Source organism: Choloepus didactylus, chromosome 3, assembly GCF_015220235.1.
Source record: "Choloepus didactylus isolate mChoDid1 chromosome 3, mChoDid1.pri, whole genome shotgun sequence".
NCBI classification, from domain to species: domain Eukaryota; kingdom Metazoa; phylum Chordata; class Mammalia; order Pilosa; family Megalonychidae; genus Choloepus; species Choloepus didactylus.
This window is the reverse complement of record NC_051309.1, coordinates 93,623,311-93,640,532: the sequence shown is the minus strand read 5'-3', so window position 1 is coordinate 93,640,532 and position 17,222 is coordinate 93,623,311. Positions and strand designations below refer to the sequence as shown.

At 37.5% G+C, this 17,222-nt stretch overlaps 1 protein-coding gene across 6 annotated transcripts in view; it reads right to left on the bottom strand.

Moving 5' to 3' along the window:
* The window catches only part of AFF1 (AF4/FMR2 family member 1), a 227,645-nt gene that overhangs the window by 188,611 nt on the left and 21,812 nt on the right, over positions 1 to 17,222 (bottom strand). For all 6 annotated transcript variants that reach the window (XM_037830208.1, XM_037830210.1, XM_037830209.1 and 3 more), the window contains one exon: positions 17,117 to 17,190. In XM_037830208.1, the coding sequence (XP_037686136.1) occupies positions 17,117 to 17,154 (38 nt within the window). In that variant the 5' untranslated portion in view covers positions 17,155 to 17,190. The remainder of the gene's footprint in view (positions 1 to 17,116; positions 17,191 to 17,222) is intronic.

Below are 17,222 nucleotides of genomic sequence, written 5' to 3'. Positions count from 1 at the left end.
TTTAGATGAAAATCACTTAATGGCAATATCTCTAAATAGTACCTGTAATTTGAGCTCTAGCATGAACTCCCCCAGTTCCTTCCTCATTCCTCCCTCTAATCCTAGCAAACATTTTTGAAATCAAAGGCTCTCTTTGCTGAATGAATGAGGGCATCCTGGATCTTCATGAGAACAGAGAAAAACTTCCATTTTGAATCAAATCTAACCTCAGGAAAATACAGGATTTCTTATTTACTTGTAATAAGAGAGTAAAAGTATCATGAAATAAATATCTACTTTCTCTAAATACAGTTATACACACTTATCTTGATGTATACCCTAAACTAGATTTTAGTGTAATATTTTAATAGGAAATATGAAATAAGGATTTCATTGAGAAAGCCTTTAAATTATCCAAAACTCTTAATGACATAATATGATCAATAAAATAATAAATAAAAATATAAATAAATTCCATAGTAATAAACAAAAATCAGTCTGAGCCCGCGGTCAGCAGAACATGTGGACAAGCAGCTCACACGCTGCCAGCCCCTGGTCACAGATGATGCTCAGAGCAGGCTCTAAGGGCACAGGCGGATTGCTTCCTCTTCACTGGCCATTGGAGCCCACACTTCTGAAACTTCTGACAAATCATAGAGCTCAACTTCTCCAGACCCTAAACACTAACATTATCACAGGCAGGTCAACAGAAAAGAAAGAAAATTAGTATTTATTCAACACCAACTTAGTGTCAAACATTGTGCTAGGTTTCTAAAAATACATGATCTCATTTAACCCTCATTATTATCCTCTCTTACAGATAAGACAAAGAGGGTTTGGAGAGGTTAAGAAAATCGAGAGGCTGGCATTCAAACCTAGACCCAACTGATTTCTAAGCAAACACCCTTTCCCTTGAACTCAAGCTGCCTTTCTAGGTAGAAATTTAGTGGCAGGTCCCTATAAGCCTGTAAAAAGTATTATGCTCACCCAAGTCACTACTGAGGTTTGAGAACATGAGGAGGAAAGAAAAAGTAGCAATGGTCTTAAGAACCATTTCAAACATCCTCCCAATCTCACTCCATTCATTCCCTTTGCCCTCAACACTTTGGCTTTGTCCTTCACAAACTACTGAGAAACACGTATACAAAAATTTTCTTCAGACAAGTAAGATATGTTTTCTGCTTTCATCTATTAAATACTCTATCCTATCTGGAAATCAACACCTCTATTCTTTAACTAAGGACAATTTCATATCTCAGTCAGCAAGTGCTCTCTGAAGGTAAGTAATTTGCTGCCGGATGTTGAAAGATAGTCTAAATGAGAACTGTTACAATTTCTAACCGTTGACTGCTTGATTTATTAACAGTGCCACCACCTGACGTCTGTGCAACGCTCTGCAGACTACAAAGAGCTTTTGCACATGTCATCTCACTGAGAATGAAAACAGCCCTGATCGAGGCAAATGTGATTTTCTAACCTGTCATTGGATGATCTCCACCTCTACCCACCCCCTTTCTTTTTAATTAGCTCATCTTTAATTAATCTTTTTCCTGCCATACTGCTCATTAGTCACCCCCATCTCTGTCCCATCCTTTCTCCTCCCTGCCCCACCTTCCACACCCCAATGTAAAGAACCCAGCTTGTTCCTTCACTAGAAAAGATCCAAGTTTCTCTGAACACTGCAGCTCATGCGGAAACAATCTCCCAGAGACAACCTTTTACCTAATACTCATGTATGATGCCAGAAAAGAAGAGTCGACTACAGGGTCTCTTGCCTATGCCTCAGAATTTCAAACTGGAGCTCAGCAAAGTATTTCCCTCCCCCAGATACTAATGAGACAATGTGGAAGAGGATCTGACCACAGAAGGAAGCTAACTTGACTACCTGTGGCTGACTGGTCAGTTAACTTTTGCTTTCCTTTTTTCTTCTGTAAACTAGTACCTGCCCTCAAAAGGTGCTGTGAGACTGAAATGAAATCATGCCCATAAAATATCTTGCACAGTCTGGTCAATAACAAGTACTCAGTAAATACTAGCTCCTATTATGCTTGTGGCATCAGAGCTGACTAAAGTAGTGCCAACCTGTTGTGTCTCCCACATTCTCACCATCCCAAGAGTGAAGGGGAATGGAACATCACTTCACAGCCAGTAGGATGGTTGTTATGTAAAAAATGGAAAATAAGAGTGGGTGAAGATGTGGAGAAACTGGAACTCTTGTGCACTGCTGGCAGAAATGTAAAATGGTGCCATCACTGTGGAAAACGGTTGAGTGGTTCCTCACAAAGTTAAATATAGAATTACCATATGACAGAGCAATTCTATTCCTTGGTATACACCCAAAAGAACTGAAAAGAGGGACTCAGATACTGTACTCTAATGTTCATGGCAGCATTATTCACAATTGCCAAAAGGTGGAAACAACCCAAGTGTCCATGGACAGATGGATAAATAAAACATAGTATATAAATACAGTGAAATATTATTCAGCCATAAAAAGAAATGAAATTCTGATACATGCTGCAACACGGATAAACCTTGAAAACATGTCCACTGAAATAAACCAGACACCAAAATGACAAGTACTGTATGATGCCACTGAAATGAAATATCTAGAATATACATTATTTTATGTCTCTATGCACTAGAGACAGAAAGTAGGTTAGAGGTTACCAGGGGCTGGCAGGAGGAAGGAATGGAGAGTTACTACACAGTGGGAACAGGGTTTCTGTTTGGGGTGATGGAAATGTTTTGGTAATGGACAGTGGTGATGGCAGCACAACATTGGAAATGTTAATTAATGACACTAAATTATACCCTTAGAAATGATTAAAATGGACAATTCAATGTTATATATTTACCATAATTGTAAAAAGGAAAAGGGGTGGTGGTGGAGTAGGGACTGGAAGGTCTTGAATCTTGAATACGCTATCGAAAGCTGAAAACACATCAGAGGATGACTTTTCTCTCTCTGAACATCCAGGGACCCTTCCTCTCCAGCCGTAGCCTCCATTCGCTTCTCCCTTACAGCCCGTTTGGAAGACACACTCAGAAGGTGATTGCTGAATGTGTGGAAAGTCAGTAAACACATTAGAACTCTTGGGTGCCCAGCACCCTACTAGCTCCACTCGGGTTACAAAGGGCAGTTTCTGACTTCCGGTTGTTTAAAATCTAGCTGGGGCTTGGGTTGACTGCAACAAAGGAGCCAAGTGAAAAAGCAGCAAGAGATCAGCTTGATGGGAAGCTCGGTACATAAGGAAAGGAGTTTAAGTTTATTAAAGGTGGCAGACCTTCAACTGCAGGGCTGAATTTAAAGAGCCATCTCCAAGTCTTAATTCTATAAAATGCCAGATTATTTTTAAGAGTCACTTTCCACACCGTAAAGCATTTGCGTGTGTGTGCGTGTATGTGGTGTGTGTGTGTGATTCTGAGTAAAGGTTTTGATCATAAGCAACGTCATGTACCACACCAATAAAAGGAATTCTATCTTTAAACGTAAACTTTAAAACAATAGCCTTTGGACTTCTTTTACAAAGAATTAACTTAAAACTTTCTATGTTAGAATTAACTAAGAATTAACTTAAAAACCAAATCTCTTTCCATAGTGCATCGGAATAAAGGAGTTTTTCTCCTAATGTTGGGTGGAAAAAAGAATGCAGGAAAGTTCTAAATTCCTAGGTCTTCTCCAGAGGAACAGCGTTCAAAAATTCTGCCCTGTTCCACTTTACTGTATCTAAAATGCAGCTGAGCAGACTGTACCTCAATTTTCAACCCAACTGGCGCTAACCTGTGGCGCTACCCTGGGCATAGAGCATTTTCCCACTATTTAAGAATCAGGGCAAACAGCCGCCACCTCCTGAAACCTTAACAAAGATCTTCTCCAGGATGAGCAGTCAAAATTCAAACTTAAAGCATCCCCATGCTCACCAATAGGAAACCCTGTTTTCTTTTAATTAAAAAAAATTTAGAGGTCATCCGTCAGCTTTGTTTACAAGTAATGAGTCCAGCAGCCCCCATTTATCACCCCTGGAGATTCTTTTACACTCTGATGTGAAAAGAGCCAGGGCCCATTGTGATTTCAAATACTCCAACAGCGGTCCTTTCATTTGCAAACGAAGCCCTGGCCCCAGGCAGAAACAGCGTTCAGAAAAAAAAAATTCATGGCCTTTCCTTCCAATTATTTATAAGAGACAGGGGAAAGTAGCTGGCTTTAAGACATTTCCTAAAAAAAAAAAAAAAAAAAAAAAAAAAAACCCAAAACAAAGTTCCCAGCACACCCCTAGCACATTCCCTACCTTTGCTGCCTCTTTCTGCCCAGTAGGTCCTTTGCCAAATCATGCTGCTTGTGAAAGGCAAACTTTCTCTCATGAAGCCATCCCATCTAGAAGGGCTTTCTCTCTCCATTAAATTTTTGTAGAAATGTCTGTGTACCATTTCCTTAAAACTCTTAAACCAAAGGGCCTAACATTACTTATTGCTCTCTCCCTTAGAGCAACTCTGGAGCAGTTTTCTCCAGAGCCAGTAACCTACCAGCACCCCGACTTAGCCATAACAGACCCTCAACCATCCCAGTGACTACGTCCCAAGACACCCATTTCCCCCCATCTTCACCAATCCTCCCACATAAAAGGAAACAGTTTCAAGGAGGTTTAAAAGGGAAAGAGGGTTTAAAGATTTTTAGAAGTATCTACAAAATGTGAGGTAGTGGTCACAAAGAGGAAGGTACAGTACACAGTACAACCAGGAAGGTGTTTTTTTAAAGTGAACTTTTTAAATTAAAACATAACATACATTGAGTTATAACAAATGTACCACACCATTGCAAGAGTTAATAATAGTGTGGAATATGGGAACTGTAAATTTTACATAGTTTATGCATGATTTTTCTGTATACCTACAAATTCCCTAATAAAAAGTTTTTATTAACTATATATACAACATACATAAGAGAAGTGCACAACTCACCTGTGAATTCTCACAAATCGACATATCCATATAACCAGCTCTCAGATCAAGACACAGAAAAATACCAGCACTCCTGCCTATTAAACTACATTTAGCAAAAAGATTTATCTTTAATCAAGCTCTAGAGCTAAATTTCATTCTACAAGAAACAGATGGGATAAAATCAAAAGGTTTCTCAGGCTCAGCACTATTGACATTTCGGGGCAGATAATTCTTTGTTGTGGAGAGCTGTGCACCGTAGGATGCTTAGTAACATCCCTGGCCTCTACTCACTAGATTGTGGCAACCAAAAATCTCTCCAGACATTCCAAAAGCCCCCCTGGGAGGAAATACGGTCCTCAGTTGAGAACCACTGTATATAGGGACAAGTTAAACACACTAAGAGGAAGCAAACAGACAAATCCACAAAGGGAACGTAACTTCAACTCAGCTTCCTCAACCTGTTAATATCCACCCCCTCCAAAAGTAGAGGAAATGCTCTAGATTAAAAGACTCAGGGAACATAACAAACCTAATGCAATGTGTGAACTGTGGCTTGTGTGAATCAGGAAGTAAATAACTCTAAATGAATCTTCAAAACAATCTGGAAAGTTTGGATTTGGGGCAGATATTAGACAAATCCAAAATGTGAGTTATATTAGCTGTGAGACTGTTGTACAGTTATATTGGGAAATAATATTTTAGAGACGCACATAAAGTTTGCAGGAATGGAAAGATAGATGTCAGGAATTCGCTTTAAAAAACTTGAGCAAAGAAAAAAAGGACAGATGAAACAAGTGTGACAAAATCTTGAGAAATGCTGAATTTGGGAAAAGGGTATTTGAAAAATAATTTTTCTACTTCTATTGATGTCTGAATATTTTCATGATAAAAAATTTCTTTTAAAATGAAGAGGAGTGCAGCAAAGGAGCAAGAGAGAACTGTTGCAAAAGATTTTTTTCCATTTTTGTCTTAACCTTTTGACTCCCTCCTCTCCTTAGCATGGAGACCGTTTCATGCTTTCAATAGCTTTAATAAGACCTTTTCACCCAACTACAGTTAATAACATCTTACACGTATCTTACATAATGCACTCTCTACCAAAACTTTTAAATCTTTTTAAGGCAACAAAAAAGGTGATACTCTGTATTGTAAGTCATGCCTTCAGAACTTCTTGGTCAAAAGCAGAAACAAAACTGCACAGTACCTTGTATGCTGTTATTTAGTGTAGTAATTAAAAAATTTCCCACCCCAAACCATACTAGTTGCCTCAGCATAGTCTGATCCACAGAGTCAGCTGTTAACTTCTCCAAGCCCTTTGCTTCCTCCAGTAAAATGAGGCTGATTACCATCTAATCTGACCAACCTTATAGGGTTATCATGAGGTAGAGAAAACAAAGCTCAGATTCTGAAATAATATTCTTCAAGCTTCTGAAAATCAAGGAAACTGGAACTGAAATTCTGTTCTTTCTTTGTTCCACAAATTCCAAATGATGCTGAATGTTACAGCTTCAAAAGAAAAGGATTATTATAATTGAAGCCCCCCCAAAAGAGAAAAAGGTCTGCCCCAAATCGGGATAATATTTCATTAATATCTCTACACAGATGGTGTAATATTAAACAATTCAGCTCAATTTCCTTCTTATCCACCACTATGGACCAAAGTATCACCTAAAGTGAAATAATGCCAACTGCCTAGATTAGCACCTGTCATATTGGAGGCACTAAATAAATATTAATTTGTTCTTTAACTCTCAGCAATAGTAAAGAGCTCAGGACTGAAGGCAGAGGGGAAAATCACATGCAAGTGAATTTGAAAACTGCCCCATGGGCAAATTTAGAATAATCTACAATGACTATAAATATAAATCTAAACCCTGAGAAATCGACGATACAGCTACTAGAGCTAATAAACAAATTTAGCAAAGTAGCGGGATACAAGGTTAATGCACATAAGTCAGTAATGTTTCTATATGCTAGAAATGAACAAACTGAAGAGACACTCAAGAAAAAGATACCATTTTCAATAGCAACTAAAAAAATCAAGTACCTAGGAATAAACTTAACCAAAGATGTAAAAGACCTATACAAAGAAAACTACATAACTCTACTAAAAGAAATAGAAGGGGACCTTAAAAGATGGAAAAATATTCCATGTTCATGGATAGGAAGGCTAAATGTCATTAAGATATCAATTCTACCCAAATTCATCTACAGATTCAATGCAATCCCAATCAAAATTCCAACAACCTACTTTGCAGACTTGGAAAAGCTAGTTATCAAATTTATTTGGAAAGGGAAGATGCCTCGAATTGCTAAAGACACTCTAAAAAAGAAAAACAAAGTGGGAGGACTTACACTCCCTGACTTTGAAGCTTATTATAAAGCCACAGTTGCCAAAACAGCATGGTACTGGCACAAAGATAGACATATAGATCAATGGAATCGAATTGAGAATTCAGAGATAGACCCTCAGATCTATGGCCGACTGATCTTTGATAAGGCCCCCAAAGTCACTGAACTGAGCCATAATGGTCTTTTCAACAAATGGGGCTGGGAGAGTTGGATATCCATATCCAAAGAATGAAAGAGGACCCCTACCTCACCCCCTACACAAAAATTAACTCAAAATGGACCAAAGATCTCAATATAAAAGAAAGTACCATAAAACTCCTAGAAGATAATGTAGGAAAACATCTTCAAGACCTTGTATTAGGCGGCCACTTCCTAGACTTTACACCCAAGCACAAGCAACAAAAGAGAAAATAGATAAATGGGAACTCCTCAAGCTTAGAAGTTTCTGCACCTCAAAGGAATTTCTCAAAAAGGTAAAGAGGCAGCCAACTCAATGGGAAAAAATTTTTGGAAACCATGTATCTGACAAAAGACTGATATCTTGCATATACAAAGAAATCCTACAACTCAATGACAATAGTACAGACAACCCAATTATAAAATGGGCAAAAGATATGAAAAGACAGTTCTCTGAAGAGGAAATACAAATGGCCAAGAAACACATGAAAAAATGTTCAGCTTCACTAGCTATTAGAGAGATGCAAATTAAAACCACAATGAGATACCATCTAACACCGGTTAGAATGGCTGCCATTAAACAAACAGGAAACTACAAATGCTGGAGGGGATGTGGAGAAATTGGAACTCTTATTCATTGCTGGTGGGACTGTATAATGGTTCAGCCACTCTGGAAGTCAGTCTGGCAGTTCCTTAGAAAACTAGATATAGAGCTACCATTCGATCCAGCAATTGCACTTCTCGGTATATACCCGGAAGATCGGAAAGCAGTGACACGAACAGATATCTGCACGCCAATGTTCATAGCAGCATTATTCACAATTGCCAAGAGATGGAAACAACCCAAATGTCCTTCAACAGATGAGTGGATAAAGAAAATGTGGTATATACACACGATGGAATACTACACAGCAGTAAGAAGGAACAATCTCGTGAAACATATGACAACATGGATGAACCTTGAAGACATAATGCTGAGTGAAATAAGCCAGGCACAAAAAGAGAAACATTATATGCTATCACTAATGTGAACTTTGAAAAATGTAAAACAAATGGTTTATAATGTAGAATGTAGGGGAACTAGCAGTAGAGAGCAATTAAGGAAGGGGGAACAATAATCCAAGAAGAACAGATAAGCTATTTAACGTTCTGGGGATGCCCAGAAATGACTATGGTCTGTTAAATTCTGATGGATATAGTAGGAACAAGTTCACAGAAATGTTGCTATATTATGTAACTTACTTGGGGTAAAGTAGGAACATGTTGGAAGTTAAGCAATTATCTTAGGTTAGTTGTCTTTTTCTTACTCCCTTGTTATGGTCTCTTTGAAATGTTCTTTTATTGTATGTTTGTTTTCTTTTTAACTTTTTTTTTCATACAGTTGATTTAAAAAAGAAGGGAAAGTTAAAAAAAAAAAAAAGAAAGAAAGAAAAACAAGGAAAAAAAAAAAGATGTAGTGCCCCCTTGAGGAGCCTGTGGAGAGTGCAGGCGTATTCGCCTAACCCACCTCCATGGTTGCTAACATGACCACAGACATAGGTGTCTGGTGGTTTGATGGGTTGAGCCCTCTACCATAAGTTTTACCCTTGGGAAGACGGTTGCTGCAAAGGAGAGGCTAGGCCTCCCTATATTTGTGCCTAAGAGTCTCCTCCTGAATGCCTCTTTGTTGCTCAGATGTGGCCCTCTCTCTCTGGCTAAGCCAACTTGAAAGGTGAAATCACTGCCCTCCCCACTACGTGGGATCAGACACCCAGGGGAGTGAATCTCCCTGGCAACGTGGAATATGACTCCCGGGGAGGAATGTAGACCTGGCATCGTGGGACGGAGAACATCTTCTTGACCAAAAGGGGGATGTGAAAGGAAATGAAATAAGCTTCAGTGGCAGAGAGAATCCAAAAGGAGCCGAGAGGTCACTCTGGTGGGCACTCTTACGCACACTTTAGACAACCCTTTTTACGTTCTAAAGAATTGGGGTAGCTGGTGGTGGATACCTGAAACTATCAAACTACAACCCAGAACCCATGAATCTCGAAGACAGTTGTATAAAAATGTAGCTTATGAGGGGTGACAAGGGGATTGGGAAAGCCATAAGGACCACACTCCACTTTGTCTAGTTTATGGATGGATGAGTAGAAAAACAGGGGAAGGAAACAAACAGACAAAGGTACCCAGTGTTCTTTTTTACTTCAATTGCTCTTTTTCACTCTAATTATTATTCTTGTTATTCTTATGGGTGTGCTAATGAAGGTGTCAGGGATTGATTTGGGTGATGAATGTACAACTATGTAATGGTACTGTGAACAATCGAAAGTACGATTTGTTTTGTATGACTGTGTGGTATGTGAATATATCTCAATAAAATGATGATTAAAAATATATATATAAATCTACTATACAACCAAGCAATTCCACTTCTAGGTATCCTCCCCAAAATGAAACATATAATGACATAAAATGAAGTATATAATGACACACATAAAATGAAAACATAAAGACATTTACATGAATGTTCATAACATAATTTGTAATAGCCAAAAGGAAGATACAACCCAAATGACCATCAACTGGTGAATGGTAAACAATGTGGTCTATCCAGTCAATGAAATATGATTCTTCCTTTAAAAGGAATGAAATACTGATACATGCTACAATATGGATAAAACTTGAAAACATTTAGTTAAGTGAAAGAAACCAGTCACAAAAAGAAACACACATTGTATGATTCCAGTTACATGAAATGTCCAGAATAGGCAAAAGTAGAAAGCAGGTTAATGGTTGCCTGTGGCTGGATGTAGGAACAGTGATAAATTGTAAATGGGCAGTTATATCTATTGGGAATGATGAAAATAGTCTAAATTTGGATTGTGGTGATGGCTGCACAACTCAATACATTTACTAAAAACCATTCAATATAGTGAAACATCCCAAAGTAATTTGGGCAGAGGATAAAAATGTATTTGCAGGGCTCCCCTGAGGAGCTGGGGGGAAATGCTGGTGTTGGACTTCCTCACCTGGACTGATGTTGATGTTGTCACAAACATTAGGACTGATGGTTTGATGTGTTGAGCCCTCGATCATGGGACTTGCCCTTATGAAGCTCGTTACCGCAAAGGAGAGGCTAAACCTGCTTATAATTGTGCCTAAGATTCTCCCCGAGTGCCTCTTTGTTGCTCAGATGTGGCCCTCCCTCTCTAGCTAAGCCACCTCCACAGGTGAACTCACTGACCTCCCCACTACGTGGGACCTGACTCCCAGGGGTGTAAATCTGCCTGGCAATGCAGGATATGACTCCCGGGGATCAATCTGGACCCGGCATTGTGGGATTGAGAACATCTTCCTGACCAAAAAGGGGATCAAAATGAAATGAAACAGTGTTTCAGTGGCTGAGAGATTTCAAATGGAGTCGAGAGGTCACTCTGGTGGGCATTCTTATGCACTATATAGATAACACATTGTAGGTTTTAATGTATTGGAATAGCTAGAAGTAAATACCTGAAACCATCAAATTCAAATCCAGTAGTCCGGACTCTTGAAGACGACTGTATAACTATGGAGCTTACAAGGGGTGACAGTGTGATTGTGAAAACCTTGTGGATCGCACTACCTTTATCTAGCGTATGGATGGAGGAGTAGAAAAATGGGGACAAAAACTAAATGAAAAACAAGGTGGAATGGGGGGATGATTTGGGTGTTCTTTTTTACTTTTATTTTTTATTCTGATTCTTTCTGATGTATGGAAAATGTTCAAAAATAGATTGCGGTGATGAGTACATAACTATATGATGGTACTGTGGAGAGTTGATTGTACACAATGGATGACTGTATGGTATGTGAACATATTTCAATAAAACTGAATTTAATTTAAAAAAATAAAAAACTATATGATGATACTGTGAACAACTGTACACTTTGGAGGATTGTTTGTTATATGAATACATCTCAACAAAATTGCCTTAAAAAAAAACCATTCAATTTGTACACCTAAAATGGCATGCAAGATATCTATCTATCTATCTATCTATAGATAGATAGATAGATAGATAGATAAATAATTGTGGGGTTTTTTAAAAGATGGCTATACTACTTACAGAAGCATACTAAGTAGCAGTGTTTCCTTTATACCTTGTGCATGATTTAGGATAAACACATCTCCAATATTTAATGTTAAAATGCACCACAGCAAAACCTTCTAAGTGTAGCCACAGCCTGAAGATAAACACACTCTGTTTCTCTACCATTCTAAGAATGCTATTCCTGGAGCAGCTCACAAAGGAAATCTCTTCAATCCAAAGAATTGCCACTAAACAAAAATTTTCCCCTTGAAGTAGTACTAAAGAAGTCACTGAAACCCACCATTCTACCATCATCACCTTAGTGGTGGAATTAACCATTTTTTTTTTAGGACTTACTTAAGATGCCCCGTTTTGTGATAAGTACTTTATCTACATTATCTCCTCAGCCCATTTAAACGAGGCTTTAAAGGTTAAGCGATTTGCCCAAGGAAAGTACCGGAGAAGAGACTTGAACACAAATTACCCTTCTCCCAAATCCCACCCTCAGCCATGTTATAACAGCCAAGTTGATTTTACTGGTGAAATTACTCAGTATTTCCACAGTTTAATTTTCCCCCCAAATCTAACTGTTCCTTTGAAAAATAACTAATTATGAAAGAGATTTTCTCAGATCCGGGAAAAGTCTGAAATCAAACTCTTCTAACCTCACCAAGCTAAACGACTCATCTTAAGCTACATTTGACAATGACACACACTTACCAGTTAGGAACCGTTTTCTGAAATAGAGGGAAACAAGGTGTTCCCCTGAAGAAGCATTAACTGCACTTATAAATCAGGCCTGAAACCACTTCACTTGGGAAATACAGGAACCTTCTCTATTCCCATCATTTCACAATTCCAGGTGTGGATTATTTACAGTGTCCAGGCAAGCACTATTTCAGGAAAATATGGCCCACAGCCATTAATCTCTCTAGGAAGCGTCTGGAAGTCCCTGATTTACTCACACAAAGAAAATCTGTCCATAAAATAGGTGTTAATCTGCTTAACACCTTGTAAGCTTCCTCACTAATTGAGGACTCTTGTCAATTAGGAGAGTGAGCATTATTTCAGACTCTCCAGTCAACCAAGAGCTTCCCAGACTGCAGTATCACAATGTGAATCAAGGCCACAAAATTCAAGCCTCAAATCCTCTCAAATATGGAACCACATACCAGCCAATCTTCTAAAACTTCTATAAGAAGCACCCCTGTCCCCCATCTTAATGGCAGAAGACAGACAATGAGGTGGTGTACCTGGAATAAAACTGCTTTCATTCTTAAGTTTACCCTACCTTAACATGTTTTCCTCCAACTGTCAAGTAAAATTTTCCCAGGAATGGATCCCAGCTTTACTCTCTGGTTTCACTTACCTGGGTCCAATTCCAGGAGAATGTACTTTAGCACACACTTTGTGAAAATTTATTTTAGTTTCAGGATTGCAAGAAGAAAATGAGAAATTTCAAGCAATAGATATGAAAGAATGAGAAGGGAACATGTGAGTAAAGTGGCAAAAAAGGCACGTTCCTTCTTCCAACAAGGAAAAAGAAAAGTAATTAGAAACCCTGGGGGAAAGATGATGCAATTTAAAACGTGGCATGAATTTGAACAATTTACTCCAGTTAAAAATGAGAGTTCAATGTGAACCTTCTGCTTCAAGAGGCACTTGGGTTGAATTGAACACACAGAAAAAATGAAATCGTAGATACTGTTTTGCTTCTCAAATCAAAATAATGTAAATGAAACAAATCAATTTTTCAACTTTTATCAATTTACAAACAAGTTTGCAAGGACACAAATAAGTGTAAAATAAAATGTGCTGTCATTCTGGAGAATTTAAAAATAAAAGCAGAGCTAATAGACAGAGAGTAGAAGGGAGAAGAGAGGTAGAAGAAAGGATAATTATATTATCATCTCAGATCATGGGAAGTTGATGGAAAAAATATCAAAGATATTAATATTATATAATATATAATTATGTTACTACAAAATATATATTTAAATATTAAAGATTTAACTTATAAAGGTAACTGATATAAAAAGTAAAAATAATATAAATATAAAAATTGAATAGAAGATATAAAAGAGTATTCACTACATGATTAAATTTAAATAAAGTTCCAATGCAGGCAAAACAAACCCATGGTATTAGAAGTCAGCATAGTGGTAACCCCTGAGGGAGGTAGCAGTTGAAAGGAGACAGGAGAGGCCTTGGGGAAAGCTGGTTTGGTCCCTAGATTTTTTAAATAAGTGTGTTCACTTTATGAAAATGCACTGAGTTTTCCTAACAATGTATGCACTTTCAGTTTTTATAATTCAATAAAATTTTTTGTAAAGAACTAAAAAGAGAAGGGGAAGGAAAGTGGGGGAAAATATGAGTGAGTGCAAATTCAAGACTCATGCTGATAAATCTGGAAATCACAGAATAAGCCTATTATTTGTAAGAACTAAAATAAATATTTGTCTTTGCACATTACACTAATATGCTGTCCACGCTTATGACTTTTGATAGCCCCGAGCAGTAAGATTTCACACTCAGACTCCTTTAGTTTGATCAGAGCTGTTCAATACGCATCTATTTTCTTTAATAGGGCCTAGTCTTAGCCCAGTTCCACATGAATCTGATGTTTTCCTGAAATGCTAAAAGATTAACTGCCTATCATGATTAGACATTTAAACAAGTGAGCTACTGGTGGATATTAAAAATAGAGCTTTATTTAGGATTTCCCCTAGCTTACCACTTGTACTAGGTATTAAAAATAAAATGAGCCCTAATAATGAAAACAGACTAGAATGTTACTACAAAGGATAGTTACCCATTCTAACTCAATAATTAGCAACAACAGAAAACATCTATAATAAAAGAATACAAAATATCTTTTTAATCTTGGCACTGATAAGACTTAACTATTATAGTTATTCTTCCACCAGAAATTACACTGGATGCAATGTCAATAATTTTAAAAATAAGAATTTTTAAAAATCATACCTCCACAAATAATCTTACAATTGAAAATTAAAATTTCATCATCCCACATTTTTATAAATGCAATATGTAGATTCTTTTAAGAAGAGTCCATTTTAATATTCAATAGAAGGCAACTCTCCTTAATTGAAGAATTCACAGGGACCCTGATCAAAATGTCAACAATATTTTTTCTAGAATCTCATTAATGACTTAAGAAGACACATGAAAATATAATCAGATGTGACTAGCTATGAAAGTTCTTAAAATGAAAAGTAATGATAAAGAATCTGGCTGAATACTAAGACATACAGAAAAACAGTATCGAACCATTGCCAGAAAAAACAATCAATCAAACAAAAGAAGTCCAACAACAGACCCAAGAATGTGACAGAATTTAGACACTGCATCCAAATCAGTGGATTTCATAAATGATGTTGAAACAATTGGTTAGCCTTTTACATCATCACAATAAAAAGGCTCCCTAACATGCCCTAACCTTTTAATTTACTTATTATTACAGAAATTTACCACACACACTTTACACTAAAATAATTACAGATAGCTCAAAGAGCTAAAAAGATCTAAAACTAGATTGCAAGTTATGAGGGCCAAGCAGCTAACTAAATGAGTGAATTGGCTGCAAGGGAACTAGAAAGTACACTCCCAACTTTTTTTTTTTTTTTTTTCCCCATAACATCAAGGCACTCTGGGGCAAACTGACAGGGCAGATGTCTGCAGGAAGAAATCAGGGGGTGCTCTCCGGTTGACCTGCAGGCCGGGGGGTGGGGGGTGGGGGATCGACATCTTGACAAACTTTAAAAGTATTGAAAGCTTACTAGCTGGGAAGTTCTGAACTAGAAAGCTTATGTCTTGTCTAAAGAACAGTGGCTATTCAATTCCATCTGAGTGTTGCCAAGGGGCAATGCAAGCCCAGTGTTGCTAAATCTTAAATTTTTCAAGAGAAGGTGGAAATTTAGATTTTCATGTAAAAAAGACTGGCAGATTATTTTTGTCAGAACACTGTGAGGGACCGAACAAAACCCATCTGTTGACCAGATCTGTCCCACAGGCCACCAGCTTACAAGTTCTGATTTAAATGGAAAAAAAATGAAACCATACATGTGCCAGCAAAGAACACACGACATTATTTTCACAATCGTGGAGTAGGAAAGACCGTTTCAAGTACAATCAAAACCAGAATCCATAAAGGACAAGACATTTAACTACATAAAAATTTAAAACTTATGTGCAACTGAACATTGGGAACAAACCTAGAGACAAAACACAACTTTCCCCCAAGGCTCTAGCAGAATGCTGATTGCCACAGCCTGAGTCACATGCCATTCCGTGTTGGGGAGAAGACTGTGCCAGGTTTAACAACAGTCCCAACAGGACCACCTGGGATTGCAGGAGAGTTTCCTAAAATGAACCAGAAAGGAAGGAAGTAGGAAAGCATTCAGGACCATCCAAAGTTACAGGGATCATCGCTACCCTATTACTCAATAAATACTGAGTAAATTTTAGGTCTATACTTCTCGTACTTTAATATGATTTTTTAAAGAGCAGTTGTAGATTTACAGAAAAGTTATGCAGAAAGTAGAGTTCCCATATATAATGCCCACCCCACCCCTGCTGTCCTAATGTACACAGTTTTCCCTATTATTAACATTTTGCATTAGTGTGGTACTTTTGTTATAATTGATGAAACAACATTACTATAGTTATATTATTAATTAAAGACCATAGTTTATATTAGGTTTCACTTTTGTGTTCTATGGATTTTTAATTTTATTTTTATTGTGGTAACATATATACAACATAAAATTTCCCATTTTAATGACTTTCAACTACACAATTCAGTGGTATTAAACACGTTTACAATGTTGTGCAACCATCAATCAACACCATCCATTACCAAAACTTTTCCATCACCCCAATAGAAACTCTGTACCACTTAAGCCTTAACTCCCCATTCCCCACTCCTACCCCCACCCTTGATAAGCTGTATTCTAACTTCTGACTCTGTGAATTTGCATATTTTATTTTAATACATTTTTGAACAGCTAATAGTAAAGATAAAAACTTGGCAGTGATATTAACAATTCCTTTTAGATGTCAAGTGAGTTATTCTTAAAAACCACCTCAGAATCTTAATATGCTCCTCAACCCTAACAAACACTGATCATTTCGTACATGCAAGAAGGCACTGAACTGTGTGTGCAAGCAAGTTGGAGGGAGAGGTGTGAACATGGTAAAATATAAATGTGACAGAGTTCCCTCTCTCCAAGCTCTCATAATGAGGTGGATTTCATCATGTATTTGTTTCAACATAAGCTGAATATGTATGCACATTTTCCCAAATCGCTGCAATATGGGCCCATATCTTGAACACAGAATTAGAATGCTGATCTAATCAAACTTCTACATCTCAAAGAAATGAGTTAAGAGACTCAGATTACTAAATTTAAAGAAATATGCAGCTGCTCTAACAGATTTGACTTCGTGCAGAGAAAACAGATAATTTCACAATTTCCCTACATAGGACAGTTCATAAGTTTCAAAAACGAGAAGGACCAACCTTATTCTTTGGAAGGTAAATTCAAAAATTAAATCTTGCCATGTCTTTAAATTATGGATTTCATCCATACCTGTTGCCACTGCTGTTGACTCTTCCAGTAAACGCCATTGCTGCCAGTCAGTGGAAAGTGGCAGGTCTGCTCATCTGAAAGAGAAACAGCAGCCCGTGACCGTCAG